The sequence below is a fragment of the Caretta caretta genome, chromosome 3 (genome assembly GCF_965140235.1).
Source record: "Caretta caretta isolate rCarCar2 chromosome 3, rCarCar1.hap1, whole genome shotgun sequence".
Taxonomy (NCBI): domain Eukaryota; kingdom Metazoa; phylum Chordata; order Testudines; family Cheloniidae; genus Caretta; species Caretta caretta.
The window spans coordinates 131,760,801-131,778,165 of NC_134208.1; the positions used below are offsets into that span (position 1 = coordinate 131,760,801).

General features: G+C 42.1%; 1 protein-coding gene across 1 annotated transcript in view; it reads left to right on the forward strand.

Annotated features, from left to right (window-relative positions):
* Positions 1-24: 24 nt before the first annotated feature.
* The window catches only part of TAF5L (TATA-box binding protein associated factor 5 like), a 31,286-nt gene continuing 13,945 nt past the window's right edge, over positions 25-17,365 (forward strand). The window contains exons 1-2 of the mRNA XM_048843902.2: positions 25-212; positions 6,631-6,775. Of these exons, the coding sequence (XP_048699859.2) occupies positions 6,634-6,775 (142 nt within the window). The 5' untranslated portion in view covers positions 25-212; positions 6,631-6,633. The remainder of the gene's footprint in view (positions 213-6,630; positions 6,776-17,365) is intronic.

Below are 17,365 nucleotides of genomic sequence, written 5' to 3' on the forward strand. Positions count from 1 at the left end.
CTCTCTGTCTGTGTCAGTCAGTCATGGAGCGGCTGCCTCGAGCCGCGGCGGAGACTGAGGCAGCCGCAGCGGCAGCCAAGGGAGGCGGCGCTGGCTGCGCGCGCGCTGCGGAGAGCGGCGTCTCGCGCCGGCGGGCGCAGTGACAGCGCGAGCCCAGGATTCCGCCTTGTGCCCGCAGCAGTAGAAGCCGCCGCCGCCGCCTGCGATGCTCAGTGAGTGGCCCCGGGCGGAGCGCGCGAGCAGGCTGCCCCGTGCAACGCGCCCGGCAGCCGTCCCGGGCCCTGGGAGGGAGAAGGAGGCAGGCCTGGGCTGGGGGGGGGGCGGCGCACACCGCGCCGGGGATGCAGCTGCGCCCGCCTGCAAGGGGACGGGAACCAGCTGCCTTCCCTGCAGCGGTGCAGCCTCAGCAACAGAGAGCGGGATGAGGATCCTCCCTGACCCTGCCTCCCCATCCGCTTCTCCTCTGCTCCCTCTTGCTTTTTATCTTCTTCTTCCTCCCCAGCTTCCTGATTCCCCCTGGCGGCTGCTGCCTTCTCTGCCCGTGGCTTTCTTCCCCTCTGTGCTCTGCACTGATTTTATTGGCGGGTTGGGGGGATTATCAAACTGATTCTGCCCTGAAAAGTGACCCTGTAAAAATGGCCCTGCGGGACTCCTTGATTATTGTGTCTCGGTGTTTCTAGGTCACAGGAGCTCAGCTTACATGTAGCAAAACCGTAACTTTGGTAAATGCCAGCCCTACAACCAGAGTCTGGGATCTGAAGATCAAGCTGGGGCTTTCCCGTTTGCATCAGAGCCAGCACTAAAGGCCCTGCAGGCCCAGTTCTGCCCTCAGTGACACCTGTGCAGCCCTACTGACGGCTAATCAGGTTGCCCAAGTGACACTGAAGGAAAAGTTGGTCTGCAGAATCTCATGCTGCTGATGATGCACAAGCAGGAAACAAAAACCTGGCTTCATTCCCAGGTTGTAGGGCTGGGAGTTATGAATGACTTTCTACTGAGCACATTTGATTTGATTTGAGCTCAGTGAGACATAGGGAACCACAAATTCCCATTCTTACAAAGCTGCCTTCTAAAATACAACTGCAGTGTAAAAACCAAACTTTTCTTATGTGTTACAAATAAACTCTGAAAGAGTTAAAAAATCAGGATTTATTGACAATCTTTTATGTCACTATGGATTTTTCTTTTTATGCTTATGCAATGAAAAATTTATTTTCATTTTCTGGTCTTCATGCGCTTGCTCAGTGGTGTTTTGTTTGGGTTACAAACATTGTAAAGGAAAGTTATTATTTAAAAATACTGTTTCAGTTGGGAGGGGGGAAATTCATGGAAATGGGTCTGTTGCTCTAACTTTGTTTTTACAAAACCTAATTTTGGAGTAAGATTTGACCCCCCAGCTTCACTTTAAGGAAGGCAGGGTTGTATTAGAATATGAAAGGAGAGGGTGATCTATTGTGTGTGGAAATAAAATAGATCATGCTTGTGTGGGACACAGGAAATAAGGCAGACAAAGCTTGCCATTTAATCTCATTCTTGAAACTTCCTTCATGGGGTTGGTCAAGCTTATTCTATGGACTGTGCCCAAAATACAGGTCTGGTGTAAATGGACACAACTCCCACTAAAACCACTGTCTCCTCTATTTCTGAACCCAAACTCCACGCAGGTAGTCAAATTATTTTTTGTCAAGGTTCAAATTTCTTAGTCAAGGTCCAGACTACAGAGAAACATTTTTCACACCTCAATAACAATAATGATAACAAGTAAATAAAAAGACTCCATGGTCTGTTCAAAAGCATCTGGTGATCAGGATTTGGCCTAAACTCTGCCTGCTGACTACCCCTGCTTACTGTTTCTACCATCTGGAATGCTTTTCCTATTTTGCTGCACCTCCTTAAATCTCCCTTTCAGCTTACAATGTATCTTGTCTCACTTACCTGGACCTCTATTTCTCTTACTGTATATGGGGGCACTTAAGTAAAATTTGAGCAAACATTTAGAATTCGTAAAAACAAGTTTTTACAGAGCCCTAAGACTAGTAGAAGTAGTGCCATGAAATAATTTTTTTTAAAAAAATTTGACTGGAAGCAGTAGCTTTTAAGCAATTAAACATTTTCCTGTATTATTTCTGACCCAAACACTGAAGTACTGAGAAGTTGAGAGAGAACAAGAGTAAACAAAAGTGAAATTGCTAAGCACCATAAATAGTTAATTAGATTCTTTAAGTTCAGTTCTCAGTTGTCAGTGACACAGGCAAAAATATTGGAAATAATGATTTTTTTTTGGCAGAGTCCATGTACTTCTGTAAAGTGTTCTGGGATTATAGTTTATATGAAAGCCCCCATACAAAAATGGAGTTATGCTGTACTGTACGTGGACTCTAATTTTGGTGCCTCTCAGTAACAGAACATTGACCTGAAAGCGAGGACTCAATTTGGGGATAAAAGGCAGTAATACTCTGCCTGCAAGTCAATGCTTGACGCACCATTCACCATCAAATCTGCAGATGTTCAAAATATGATCACTGGTGCTCTGCTGAGCTGGTCAGGTTTGACTCTTCATATGGAGGCTTGTATACACAGTTCTCAACAAAGGCAGAGGCCCCAGTTCTTGCAGTCATGTGATGAGTTCAAAATCTAAGCTGGCTTCTGAAAAGTTGTTACTAGCTCTTTTGTATGCGAAGAAAAGCTTGAAAACATGGACAGAGCATAACTGCATTAGGGTCTGCCTGAGTCTGCAAGCAGCTTCCAGAAGGAGAAGCAACAACCACTGTAGCCAGGGAGGGTGCCCCTTGGCCTCACACTAACCACCAAATTGGACTAGGTTCTTGTTGCTCTGGGGAAGGGAAGCTTGGCTTGGGTTCTGTGGGATTGGCACCCCCTTTGGGGCGCTCTGTGGGCTTCTGGCTTCACAAAAAAAAAAAAAAAAAGTAGTTTTCCCACCTACCACCCCCTCATGACATCAAAGCAAGATATTTAATTCTGTGTAGACTGCAGCACTTCATAACGTGATCTTCCCCCTCCTTTCTTTCTTAGTTTGATAAGCAGTAGAGGAGTTAACAATATTGACCTATTATCATCCCTGGGCACTTATGTTGATGCCCCATTAAGAAGAATCATGTAGCTCAGACCTGTGAGTGATTTTCAGGTTTTGTGCAGACTCAGGCTGTTGCAGCCGTTAGTCATTTCACATTTTAAATGCTTTCTTCACAATCAGGAGACCAAAAGACTTTAAGTGAAAATTGAGATTTTGGAGAACAAGATGGCAGATTGCGGGGGGGTATCTAGGTCTCTGACCTGGTGTGATCTGGCCTAACTTGAACCTTGCTGACAGCATTCTAGATGGCTGATTTCTTACGTTTATTTAGATATGCTCTCTGCAATGGCCATCAAAATCAAAGTATCTTTAGGAATATTGTTTTGGGGGCTTTTCTTCCTGTATCTCTTACTGCAGATAATTTCCCTGCTTCCATTATAACTCTCACGAGGAGTCAGGTCTGGTAGCCAGTGGTAGAGCTGAGCTATAGACAGCTGGAGCAAAAATAACTTTCCAGGAGAGAGGCTTTAGTGGACCACCATAGCACCTGTAGCAGTAATGTCATGCATTTGCAATGTTTTAGGGGATTTGCTCAGTAGTAAATCATCTAAGCAGTTCCTGTTTGGTGACAAGAGTAAACAAAAGTGGAATTGCTAAGCAGCATAAGTAGTTAATTAGATTCTTTAAGTTCAGTTCTCAGTTGCCTGTGTTACCTATTTGGTAACTTTAAATCATCCCTTATCTACAGGGGAAAAAAAAAATCTTTTTAGGAGATGTCATTCCTAGTGTCAATCCCAGTCCTGTTGCAGGCAAGGGAGAGAGTGAAGGGGCGTAAGTGTTTTCCTGCAAACGTATAGAGCCCTGCAAATTCACAGATATCCACTTTATATTCATGGCTATTCGTGGACCATTTTTGCAGATCGGATGTGGATACAAATTTTGTATCCACACAGAGCTCTACAAATGTAAAAAGCTAGGATTTCCTGTTACCCCCAAAGCTCTGAAAAGTCCAAGCCTGAACGAGCTGCCAGTAACTGATCTGTATCGCAAGTCCTAATCTAATTGGTCTAACATCCCTAAAATGCCCAATCCCTGTATATGAGGATTTGAGAGCCCTATTTAAACTCTTGTCTTTCTCCCTTGCCTCAAACTTACCCTCTTCTCCATTAGTCATCTGTTTGATTCAGCAATTGCTGGTGAAGACTGACCTCTGTTCCCATCCAGCCCTTACGTCATTACTATTTTATAGGATCTGCTAGAGTTCTGCACCTCTGTGCCTCAATGTAATGAGTGATTCCCTTCACTCATTACAGGCTTATTATGAGTCAGCTGTATAAGGGAGCTGTGTTCTAATGTGTGAGCACCTCTCCTTGATGCAGCTTTATGTTAGTTTTGGTAATGAAATATAAGGCTGTGACTAAAGCAAAAAAACAAGACTGGTGGTTATGGGTTCTATTTTATATTGAACCACTGGTGTGGGGCTGGTCTACACACCGTTTATGCAATAATTTAACTAAATCGGTTTAGAAACGTATGTAGTTAAATCAGTGCAAAGCCCTTTTGTAGATGCACATATTTTGAACTAAGAGTGGCACTGTGATTTAGTTTAAGTTGGTTAAAAAAAGATGTAAAATAACTTAGTTTAAGGTACTCCATAATATGAAATAAGAGCCTTTACAAGAGGGGTTTCACAGATTTAATTAAATCTGTTTCTAAACTGATTTAGTTAAATGTGTGCACAGAGTAAGCATCGATAAGGCCTTAGTTTGAGCATGGGTGAGTCACTTATACATCAGTTATACTAGCTGTAGTATTGGGTAAAACACAGGACTTCAACAAAACAGATTCTGAATATGATTTAAGCTTCTCTGGGTGGGAAGGGTTTGGAGTTCTCTACATTCACTTTTTTGTTGACTTGAATAGAATCCTTTTATCTCTCCCTTCTGCAAAGAAATGTTAAAGATATCAGCAGAACTTATATTGATTTATATGATTTTATTAGCTCTTTTGAGTGGAGGAAGCTGTGGTTGAATCATACAATTTCTTCATTTAATAAGGCCGCTTAGAAATGCTTTGAAAAACCCACTTGTTTGTGGCCCCCCACAATTGACTCACTTAGGTGAACAGATGGAAAACTTGTCCCCAGAGCAAATATGGCTTTGTAATAGTACAGGTCTCTTAAAATTCCACTATTGCTAAAATTTCATATCCACACCCACTGGGTACTTTAAGAAGAGCTAATTGTTTTAACTGCTCTGTAAACTGTAAAATGTGTGTGAGTATTAACAAAAGCTAAGCAACTGTCATGCTCTTTAAAAAGCTGTTAAAATACTTTTGTTCTGTTTTGGGAAAGGACAGCCATAAAACTAATGTTGCCTGTCTGAGAACTGTTACACTTCATAAAACATAGCTGCTCAAACCAGAAAACATACGTATTTATGGTAAATAAATGCAGGTCTTTTTGTAGTGGGAATGGGGACAGGGACATAGGGTAGAGAGGTAGGAAGCTGACTTAATGTTGAAGTTCTTTAGCTCGTTTTTCCAGTAGAAGAAAATTGGCACTAATCCATATTTAATAAACCGTTTGTCCTTGTTTGATGTTTATTTCATTTAAAGCTCTTAAACATCCCTAAATTTCTGAATAGAATCTATGGCTTTTTGACTAAGTGTCATTAGTGGGCAAGGGGGATTCGAGTAACATCTGACCAATGTTCCGTTTGTCACAAACTATAGGCTGATGCAAGTAGCATCAGACTCATTCTTTTATGAAGCTATGACACTTTTAGAAAATGTTTGCAAAATTCACTGACATTACTGTAAATAATTTCTAATTAACTTGTATTGCTTCTTTTTGTATAAGGATGACCCAAAAAGATGTGTGGAAAAAGGGTGGCTGGATGGGGGGAAGATAAGGGAGAGAAGGGTGCAGAGAGTTCTGCTTCTTACCTTTGAAGTAATAGAAATGTTAATTGTGGTCTTCCCAAGTTTTGCTGGAGGACCTCCTGGAAGTCCCAGAAGTTGTATAATGTTAGCTCTTGCCTCTTAAACTTCCTTTAAAAAAAGTTTTAAGTTGTATGATTAAAAATGTATTGCCTTCTTTGCTGATCAGCTTTCATTCGTGTGATGTAATTTCACTGGTTTTCCAGTCATCAGAGTCTTAAGGCTAAACAGGACCTGAATTTGTAATGTGAAAAAGCAAGTAGGAAAAACATACCTTTCAAACCGTCCTTATACATCACAATGAAAAAGAGGGTGAGGGAAAGGCACAACCGAATTTAAAAAGCAAACTTTGCAAGTTACTTTTGCTACCTTATAATGGATGTTCTTTTAGCTAAATAAAATCTTTTGGCTAACCACTGCAGTTCTCTCTTACTCTTTCAGTGTCTAGTTATGCTGAGATATTGGGAGATGAGCACTTAAGGGTATCTCTCATACTTCAGTATCTAAAGATTTTGCCTTTGTGGTTGCTAGTATAATGGAAGTGTTGAGCCATTTGTTTTCAAGTTTAATGCAGATACTATGTTTGTGGAAAAAGCTACATAACCTACCTGTGAACCATGTTTTTATGCCCTATCATCTTTTTTAATTTTTTGGAGGTCATGAAACGCGTACGCACAGAACAGATTCAGATGGCAGTGTCCTGCTACCTCAAGCGCCGTCAGTACGTGGACTCGGAAGGTCCCCTAAAACAAGGGCTGAGGCTGTGTCAGACTGCTGAAGAGATGGCAGCTAATCTCACAGGTAAATTTTCCATGGATACTTATGGGAGGAGAAATGGAAAATACCAAGTTTCTACATAGTAACTTTTATTTTCAGAGGGAAATTTTCAAATACTAAACTGGGAGGAGTTACAAACAGTAGTGGGGAAAATAAAATGTAAAGGGGCGTAATCCAGAAACATGGTCAGAAGAAGAAAAAGATTAACGATAGAGAAGAAGTAAGCTAATTAATGTGGGCAAATATTCTGAAATACTCATTTACGCTCTGTGGGAAGGAGAAACCTGGTGAGTACTGATGGCGAAAAAAAAACAACCTAAGGGTAAAATTGGGTATGAATAGGAAAAGCCCGTACAACTTTGTGTTGCAGAAGTGTTATACCAATAAAATAAAAACCAGCAGGATCTTATTAAAGGGAAAAAGGCAAAATACCACATTTATTGTGAATACAGAAAGAATCATAGTAAGCAGTTAGTTATAGCTATAACATTCCATTCAATCTCATATTTATTCACACATTCATTCATACAAACACACACACACACACACATACACACCCACACACACAGGTTCTGCAAGGTTGTTATCATAGTTACCAGCCTTAGAGTTGCTCATGCCAAGCCACTGGCCAGGTGGCCTGGACATGAGGAGGGAGCAGGGCCTTGTCAGATGCTCATCTGATGCTCCTGGAAGTTGGTTTGCAGAATCAGACCCCAAAGTTCTCACTTTTTAGAGTCTATTTTTATAGGAATTTCTTCCTATGCCAGTCTATGGGAATTGCTTCATCATGCTGTTGCTGAATCAATCAGCAGATAGCACATTCCTGACGGCTCCAAGATGTTATCTTGTTCTTTGGTTCTCCCATTCTTGAGGCTGTTGGGTGGATTCCAGTCTGCCCTCCGGGGGGTCCTCTGGTTATTTCCACTTGACGCCTTCTTCAGCCGATGGACACTGGATTCTTAGGCTGGCACCTCCCTGATCGTTCAGTTATTATCCACACCAAGCATCCATCCACATACATCCTCTATCTCTATTTTAATCACAATTGTTAATACAACAAAAGGGTGGGGAGTCTCTGGGTGCTGTTTCTGTTGTTAGAGTATTGCTTTGAGTCTCTCTCTCTGTGAATTGCTTTGAGAATAGACTCTGTCTTAGAATGTACTAACACAATTAGCAGCTTGCAAGTTTCACACATAGGGGGAGAGAAACAGTACCAAAAACCAAGAGACCTCTTAATTAGTAATACCCTGGAATTTAAACTCTGGGGAATCAAACTCATTTGTGATTTTAATACAGAACTTCTTTAATATGATCCAACATAATCCCCCTTTTGACACTAAGATTTATAATCGTCAGTGTCACTTTCTATGTAGCCTATTCAAGAGAAAGTACTGTGAGGCAATTTGAGTTTGTGATTCCAATTCATGCCACATACATGATCCTAGTGATGTATCTTTACTACAAGGTTCTGGGGCAACAGGCAAGGTGAGGCACACCCACTTTTGAGGAGTCCATTCGGTACAACCTCTAGTGTCCAATAGCTTCCCTCCCTCCCCAGCCCACTGGCTCAAGGTCCAGGGTAGCCAAAAGGATCCCATGTGTAATATGGGGAGTGGGTTAACCTTCAATACCTTTGCCTCCAGGGACTGTTGGTGTGCAATTTTGACAACAATTTCTCCCATTAACAAGTCTGGTTTACAGTACTGGAAACATATTGCATCCATTCATATTGATAAGTGTCAAACAATGATCTCTTTCTTTTTTTAACAAATGAATCAAACCCTTAATATTTCCCAATATGACCCAGAACATTTTGTGTTCCAAAGTAGCTAGTGCAAGTATCTGCATTTCAGTGCATCCCATAGCTATGGCTGTGTAGTTTCCTATTTCTAATATTTTTTTTTTCTTATGGATAAGCCATGTGGTAGTATTAAGCCATTACTAAAGATTCCATCGGCCTTTTAGGTTACCCAGACCAATTTGGACCAAGTCTACATTGGCATGTACTTGTTTTTGTATCAGGCTGTCCTGTAGCTGGGACAGAAAGCTTAATTTATTTTTAAGTTCCTGCAGGTCTTCAGTATTTTTTTTTAAACACACAACAGTGCTAGCAACAAGACAAAACACAAGACAAAACATAGAACACAGAACACAATTTCTGTTGTGACAGTAGATTCATGGTATTGGGTTGCTTTTCAGCTGGCATCAGCTTTTCCTGATTTTCTGAAAGACAAAAAGAACATGTTTCTACCCCTTTTGGGGTGGCAGATTATTGCTTAAAATATTTCTTTTACAAATACCCTGGCTGATTGCAGGCAAAACAGAGAAATTGCCCCCATATTTTCCTGTTTTTGTTCTATAGGCAGGCCAGGTTTCAATGGCTTTTATCTTTTAAGGGTTATGGGGAAATTATCCCACTGTTTAGTCATTAAATCCCTGAGTTTTCCTTCTTATACAGCAGACCAAGTTTATAATGTTTTTCCTGCTGTGTTAAGCTTTAAGTTCTATTTACAGATAGTAACTGAGAAGCATCATTACCGTACGACCTTAAAGGATTTTTCCAAAAATCATACACACTATACGTTGTTACAGGGATACTTATTATCATTAAATTTATTAAAATTATCTTGTTATCCCATGCCTTTTATTTAGACAATTTGTTTGCTGACCAGGTATGTCCTTTATCTGCAGCTCCTTTGTGCTGCTAGTTCTTTCCTTCATCATTTAGGTAATTTGCATTTTCACAGAAACTTCCTGCTTTTGGATTTAAAGCCATCAGCAGCTCAGAGAGTCTATCTTAAAAGGGACACAATCAACTTTCACCAGAGTTTTGATTACTTTTAACTTCTGCTTCCAAAACACACAGCAATCTGAAAAAGAAAACCCAACCTATTGTGGCTCCCTTTGGAGCCCTAATAGCATTTTAATTAAGTAGCATGGTATGTTTGCATTTCTTTTGCCCCTTCTACAATATACCCTGCACATGTTCTGGGGCAAATGCACATTCCTTCCATAGTTTAACGTCTATAACATTATCCAGATCCATTTTTACATAAGGTGTCACTATTTCTTTTTTTGCTTACAGAGTTTTCATGTACCTTTATCAAAGTGACAGTCTGATTACGCAGAGCCATTTTAAGACTCAGTGTTTCTAACATTGCTCCTTTTTGTTTTGTGCACCTCACCCCTGCTGTTGCTTCAGAGAGGCACTGTCTTTTTTAATTTTTTTTTTTTTACTACAACTCTCATTTGCTATTTTGTTACAAAAACAAACAAACAAAAAACAAACAAAAAGAATCAAAAATTTTTTTTTTTATATTCTCCTGATTTTGACTGCCCTGCTGCAGCCACAACTTAAAAACATTTTAAATTTTGTAAAGCATTGAGTTACCTTTTAAGGGTTAAATGCCAAATCCCAAAGCCAAACAACACTAATTACCTGTGTCTAGCAAAAAGGTCTGTCAGTTTTGCAACTTTGAATTAAAGAGTTAAATGGATTTTTAGTGGCATTATTTAAAACAAAAACAAAACTAACTGGTCCTTAGAACTTTACATATTTACACACACACAGACAGATACATACACGTTTTCTTTTCCTTAACATCCCTTCCACACTGCTCTGTTTTTACATCTTACATTCCCTTTATACATTTGAGGCAGTTAAGTTCCAATAAAACCCTCTTATGTTCTTTTATCAAATTTGACTAAATTGTCCAGTCAAATGATTTTCATCAGATAGTTTATTTTTGCCTGGCTAATTTACAGACATTCCTTTGGAAAAGGGCCCATTTTTCTTTCAGAATGGCTGCAAAGAAACCAAGAATGCTCTTTCTCTAACATTTTTCCTTTTTAACATTTTCGGTTAAAAGTTGTTTGGGTGAAATACAAAGTTTAACTGCTTAATTCCCTCCTCTTTTTTTAATTAATTCCCTCCTCTTTAATTCCCTCTGCCTCTGCAGAGTTAACTTTTTTTTTTTTTTACTCTCTTTTCTCTTTGTAATTATGCCTGGGGGTGCCGTACATAGGGCCTTCTCCCCCTTTACCTGCGTCCCTCCAGCCTCTGCAGAGTTAACTTTTTCACTCTTTTTGTATTCCTGGAGTGCCTCTTTCACTATTTTCAGCTGGCTTTGGGTATTTGTAGCCAGCACCTTCCAATTGTCTGCTCCCTTTTCCGTTTGTGCCTTTTCCTCTTTACATGAAGACAAGCGGAGGGAAGAATCCTTACATGCCTCCCACAACAACCAAATTGCTGCTGCATCTCTTTTGGCAGCACTAGAAGGTTTGTATATGAGGATATACTGAGCCAATCTATCCTCTAGGTCCGAAATAGTGCAGACATCAGCTAGGGCTTGTTTAGTCCAAGGACTGTGCCCACATTTTTGAAGGATTTGTTTAAAAGGTGTAATTTCTTTAACAAAAGGTGAGGTTGGAGTTCCTTCTGACTCCATTCCTCCCTCTGGTACTGGCTTACCCTTAACATGGATATTTCAATCTCTTTGTCCCTGCTGGTATTACTTAGCAAGTGACACAGCCTAGATTCTGAAATCATAGCTTAATCTATGCGTTTTTCCCCTGCTACCTTCCCGGAGGCCAGCAGGTCCCCTGCTACCTTCCCAGAGGCCAGCAGGTCCAGTTAACCTATTTCTCCCTGCTACCTTCTCGGAGGCCAGCAGGTCCGGTTAACCTGTTCTTCCCTACTACCTTCTCGGAGGCCAGCAGGTCCCCTGCTACCTTCTCGGAGGCCAGCAGGCCCAGTTAACCTATTTCTCCCTGCTACCTTCTCGGAGGCCAGCAGGTCCGGTTAACCTGTTCTTCCCTGCTACCTTCTCGGAGGCCAGCAGGTCCCCTGCTACCTTCCCGGAGGCCAGCAGGTCTGGTTTAATCTGTTTTCCCTATTACCTTCTCGGAGGCCAGCAGGTCCCCTGCTACCTTCTCGGAGGCCAGCAGGTCTGGTTTAATCTGTTTTTCCTGCTACCTTCTCAGAGGCCAGCAGGTCCCCTGCTACCTTCTCGGAGGCCAGCAGGTCTGGTTAACCTAATAGAAATGCCTAGCTCACTAGAGCTGGCGGTGTGCACACCAATATTTACAATAACTGAGGTTTTTTACCAATATTCCCCCTTTCGCATTTCTCCACCAAAAAGTTATACCAATAAAATAAAAACCAGCAGGATCTTATTAAAGGGAAAAAGGCAAAATACCACATTTATTGTGAATACAGAAAGAATCATAGTAAGCAGTTAGTTATAGCTATAACATTCCATTCAATCTCATATTTATTCACACATTCATTCATACAAACACACACACACACACACATACACACCCACACACACAGGTTCTGCAAGGTTGTTATCATAGTTACCAGCCTTAGAGTTGCTCATGCCAAGCCACTGGCCAGGTGGCCTGGACATGAGGAGGGAGCAGGGCCTTGTCAGATGCTCATCTGATGCTCCTGGAAGTTGGTTTGCAGAATCAGACCCCAAAGTTCTCACTTTTTAGAGTCTATTTTTATAGGAATTTCTTCCTATGCCAGTCTATGGGAATTGCTTCATCATGCTGTTGCTGAATCAATCAGCAGATAGCACATTCCTGACGGCTCCAAGATGTTATCTTGTTCTTTGGTTCTCCCATTCTTGAGGCTGTTGGGTGGATTCCAGTCTGCCCTCCGGGGGGTCCTCTGGTTATTTCCACTTGACGCCTTCTTCAGCCGATGGACACTGGATTCTTAGGCTGGCACCTCCCTGATCGTTCAGTTATTATCCACACCAAGCATCCATCCACATACATCCTCTATCTCTATTTTAATCACAATTGTTAATACAACAAAAGGGTGGGGAGTCTCTGGGTGCTGTTTCTGTTGTTAGAGTATTGCTTTGAGTCTCTCTCTCTGTGAATTGCTTTGAGAATAGACTCTGTCTTAGAATGTACTAACACAATTAGCAGCTTGCAAGTTTCACACATAGGGGGAGAGAAACAGTACCAAAAACCAAGAGACCTCTTAATTAGTAATACCCTGGAATTTAAACTCTGGGGAATCAAACTCATTTGTGATTTTAATACAGAACTTCTTTAATATGATCCAACAGAAGCACAGAATCATATGAAATAAAAATAACAGGAACTGTTTCTTTCTCTGGCTAGTAGTTGTCATGTAGTTTTGAAAGACCCTTCCACATCCCTCAAAAGAACCCTGTAATGGCTGGAATGGAAAGTGTGTACATGCACTCTCTCTCCCTTTCCCTTCTAAGAGCTCCTGGATCTCTGCTACACTGTCTGCTCCACCCACAACATATTCCCCTCTGCCCCAGGAACATGTTTGTTTTTCAAACCATGTCTATGGCACTCTTCACTATAGAACCTTAAGGGGAGGGACACAACTGTCCACAAATATTGCAAGAATGTAAATACCAAAGGGTGGGGTGGGGGTTATAATGAGGGATGAAACTCGTTCAAAGGTAAAAGAAAATATAGGCTTAATGTTTGGTGGGAGGAGGAAGAGCTTCTGTCAGTGAGATCTCAGCCTGTGGCAGCCTCCTGAGGGGAGTGGTACATACTCTGTTTCTTGTGACACGTACATCTTGCCTGGACAAAATACTAGTTACTGTACAATTCTGCATTGGCAGGGAGATGGACTAGAAGATGATAAAATAGATCTTTTCCATTTCTAGAATAGACCCACCACAATACCGAAGCAGAGTGTAGCATGCTATGGGTAAATGGAAGGTTGAACTCTTTATAGATCTAAGATAAATGATAATTGGTGCTTGTTTACGGCTTTTCATCTTCAAACCATTTTCAGTCAATAGCTATAGCAGGGTTATAGTGGATCACAAATTGAATATGAGTCAGCAATGTGATGCAGTTGTAAAAATGGCTAATATGATTCTGGGTATATTAACAGGAGTGTTGTATGTAAGATACAGGGGGTTATTGTCCTGCTCTGCTCAGCACTGGTAAGGCCTCAGCTGGTGTACTGTGTCCAGTTCTGGGTGCCACATTTTAGGAAAGATGTGGAGAAAATGGAGAAAATCCAGAAGAGAGCAACAAAATGATAAAAGATTTTGAAATTCTGACCTGTGAGGAAAGATTAAAAAACGTGGTCATATTTAGTATTGAGAAAAGAAGACCGAGGATTTTGTTGCTGGTGATCCAGAACGCAGTCATCAGTTTTCATTAGATCCCAAACTCTGGGCTGTCAGCGGTCATCTGTTGAGGTGGTCACTATTAGTTCATTTCAGACATGTTCAGTGGGAGCACAATGTGCATAAGTTACAATTCTCCAGTGAGAGTGAACCTCTGGAAAGTTCTTTCTTCGTGACTTCAAACAAATATATAAATGGAAACTGGGCTGATCCAGACTATGGAGGTTGGATGGTCTTCCTGCAACATATCCTGACAATGGAGGTTGCCTTGATCTTGAAGACTGATAACTAGACTACAATAGAAAAGCCTCTTGGAATGACTATTTTCATCACTTTTCCTAAAAATCTCCTGCTGACTCCCTAACAAAACCCACCCTTGCTTTTCCTCTAGTTTTCGCCATATTGTTTTCTAAACAATAATCTTTTCATTTAATTCTCTGGGTCATTTACATACTATTCTTGCCTGTCTCCTGTACTGTAGTTTCTGCTCTTTTAGATGTATTTCATACTCTATATTTGATTTATACACTTTTCCTTTTCTTTCCTATACTGGCACTTACTTTTTCCTTCTTCCTTCAGAATTGCTTTACCTCAGCCCATCCCAAATGTTTGATATTGTCACTATATCTCTCTAGCTATTTGCCTGTTTTAGGGCATACACACTGGGGAGCAGAACTTCGTCCCAGCTCATCTTCTGCCCTTTATGGGACTAGAAGCATATTGCACCAAGTGAACCTGCAGTAGGGTTTTCTAATACAGGTATATACACATATACCTGTGGGTGAGGTAAATTGATAACTTTCTAACAGACAAAAAAGAAGTGAGAGTAGCCATACTGTGTGTATCAGCTGAAGAGAACACTTTCGTTAGCCAAAATAGAAAATTACAAGGGAGATCATCATTTCAGATAGGATAGTTCCTTTCAATCTATTAGCGGGTCACGTAACTGGCTCCATTTACAGGAACTGAAATCAGGAAACAGATGTTATCAATCGATGCGCTCATGGCCAATGGAGAGGGTGGGGGGGAAAACTGTCCATGGTAGAACTGAAATAAATGTGTATATGTAGGCCCAAAATCTTTCTATTTCTTTCAGAAGGAAAATACACCTGAAAACAGCTCTCCCTGCTCCAGAGAAATTTTTAGGGAGTGATTGCGTTCTTGATTCCTGTGTAGAATGTCAGGAAGGGGAAGAACTAGAATTCTAACTGCTTATAATTGGCTCATATGTAGTATCTGTTTACTGTTTGCATGATGGCAATGAGCATCAGAGGCATTGTTGAGAGAGCAAATCGCAACAACGTAACTGCCCGATTAGCCGAGTTAACTACTCAAAGGTAACACCCTTCTGTCTTACATGTAAGGTTATTTTCTTGGTTTGAAAAGTAAGTCAGTTACACAGGGCTAAGGGGAGATTTAGTGATACTCAGTAGAATGCACCTGTGTGGTATGGGCAGAGTGACAGATCACTCCCATTGCCTATGGGAATGTCAAAATCAGGACTTATTGCCAAGGGTAGTGCTGGGGAAACTGGAACATTCTAAAGAGCTGACGCTAACTCTTTTCTTTAACCCTGTAAAGAGATTTTATTACAGAATGGCCATATTTGCGTACATGGGTGAGTCGCATAAAAGGCAAGCTCTTGTAATTGGGTCTGCTACTGTTTGGGCTGTTCAGATGACTGATGCAGCTGACTTTGTAAACTGTTGTGCAATGCTTTTTTAGGTTAACGTGAGCAAAGTTTGTATATTATAGTTCTAATAGAGAATGTTGACTTTTTTGAGCCATAAGTCCAAGCACTAACAGAGAATCTGAACTGTAGGCATTAAGTGATCCTAATAACTTTGTCTTTTAGAAATAGAAAAACATATTTGAAGTCATTCAATAAATATATACTTTTTTTTTCCTTTTTACATCGCCTCTAAGATTTTATGCACCACAGTATGCCTTTCAGTCCCTTACTGTTTGCTTCTGCATGGAATTCCTACCAATTCTGAATTTCCAAAGTAGCTGGGTTATGGGAAAACAATCTTCCAACGGGGTTTAGACGTGCATATTTAGGAAATAGGGGATTTGGGAGGGGTGGGATATTGTTATTCATGTAACTTCACTAGTACTGGGTTTGTTCGCAGTGGGGGCTGCAGTTTTGCACCTACCTTTATGCTCCTGCAGCTGAATTGAGCTCAGCCCTGGGAACTTGTAAACATGACCACTGCATTTCCCTAACTCGATGGAAGATATGCCTACTTGTTATAAAGGAGGGGTGAGGGTAATGCTAGGGTATATGTGAATCTTGGCTCAACGCTATCTCCATTTCTTTCCAGTGCAACACAACAGGGGTAAGCTGGAGACTGGCCTTTCTCTCTTCAGCATGTGGAAACTGGCAACTTTGTTTATAGGCTTCCAGGCCTGTAATAGCTGAGTCTTATGAACGCGAGAGAGCAAGAGGGGAACCAGGATGATGAAGATTAGGAATAAAGAGACCGAAGAAGAAATTGTGGGGGTTGGATTGAAGACAGATGGGAAGAAGGAGAGGATGTAGGAGAGTATAAACATGGATAAAAGAAGGGGAGTAAAGGAAAGAGGGAATGATAACATTAATAAGAACAGAGAAAAAGTATAGTAAAAAGAAAAAAACAGGTGAGAAGGAAGAGCAAAAGAATCAAGACGTTATTAAAAATTTTTAAATTTACATTTTGACATTCAAAATTTAATAGTGTACAGATGTAGTCTGCTTAGAGTAGGGGTGGGCAAACTTTTTGGGCAGAGGGCCACATCTGGGTGGGGAAAGTGTATGCAGGGCAGGGGGTTGGGGTGTGGGAGGGAGTGCAGGGTGCGGGAGGGGGTGCGGTGTGCAGGAATGGGCTCAGGGCAAGGGACTGAGGTAGAGGAGGGGTGCGGGGTGTATGGGGGGCTCAGGGAAGGGGGTTGGAGTGCAGGAGGGGTGCAGAGTGCAGGAGATGGCTCAGGGCAGGGGTACAGGAGGGGTGTGGGGTGCGGCAAGGGGGTCAGGGCAGGAGGTTGGGGTGCAGGATGGGGGTGAGGTGCAGGCAGGGAGTTGAGAGGTGGGGTGCAGGAGGGATAAGGGGTGTGGCAGGGGGCTCAGGGCAGGGAGTTGGGGTGCAGGAGGGGTGCGAGTTGCAGGCAAGGGTTTTAGGGCAGGGAGTTGGGGGACAGGGTGCAGGAGGGCTTTGGGCTGGCGCCGCTTACCTAAAGCGGCTCGGGGTGGCAGTGCTGCGCACCGGGGCCAGGGCAAGCTCCCTGCCTGCCTGCCCTGGCCCCACGCCACGCCGCTCCAGGAAGTGGCCGGAACCACATCCCTGCGCGGCCCCTGGGGGGGCATAGGGCTCCGCGCACTGCCCTTGCCACGCCTCCAGGTACCTCCCCTAAAACTCCCATTGGCCACGGCTCCCCGTTCCTGATCAATGGGAGCTGCGGGGGGCGGGGCCTGGAGGCAAGGGCAACACATGGA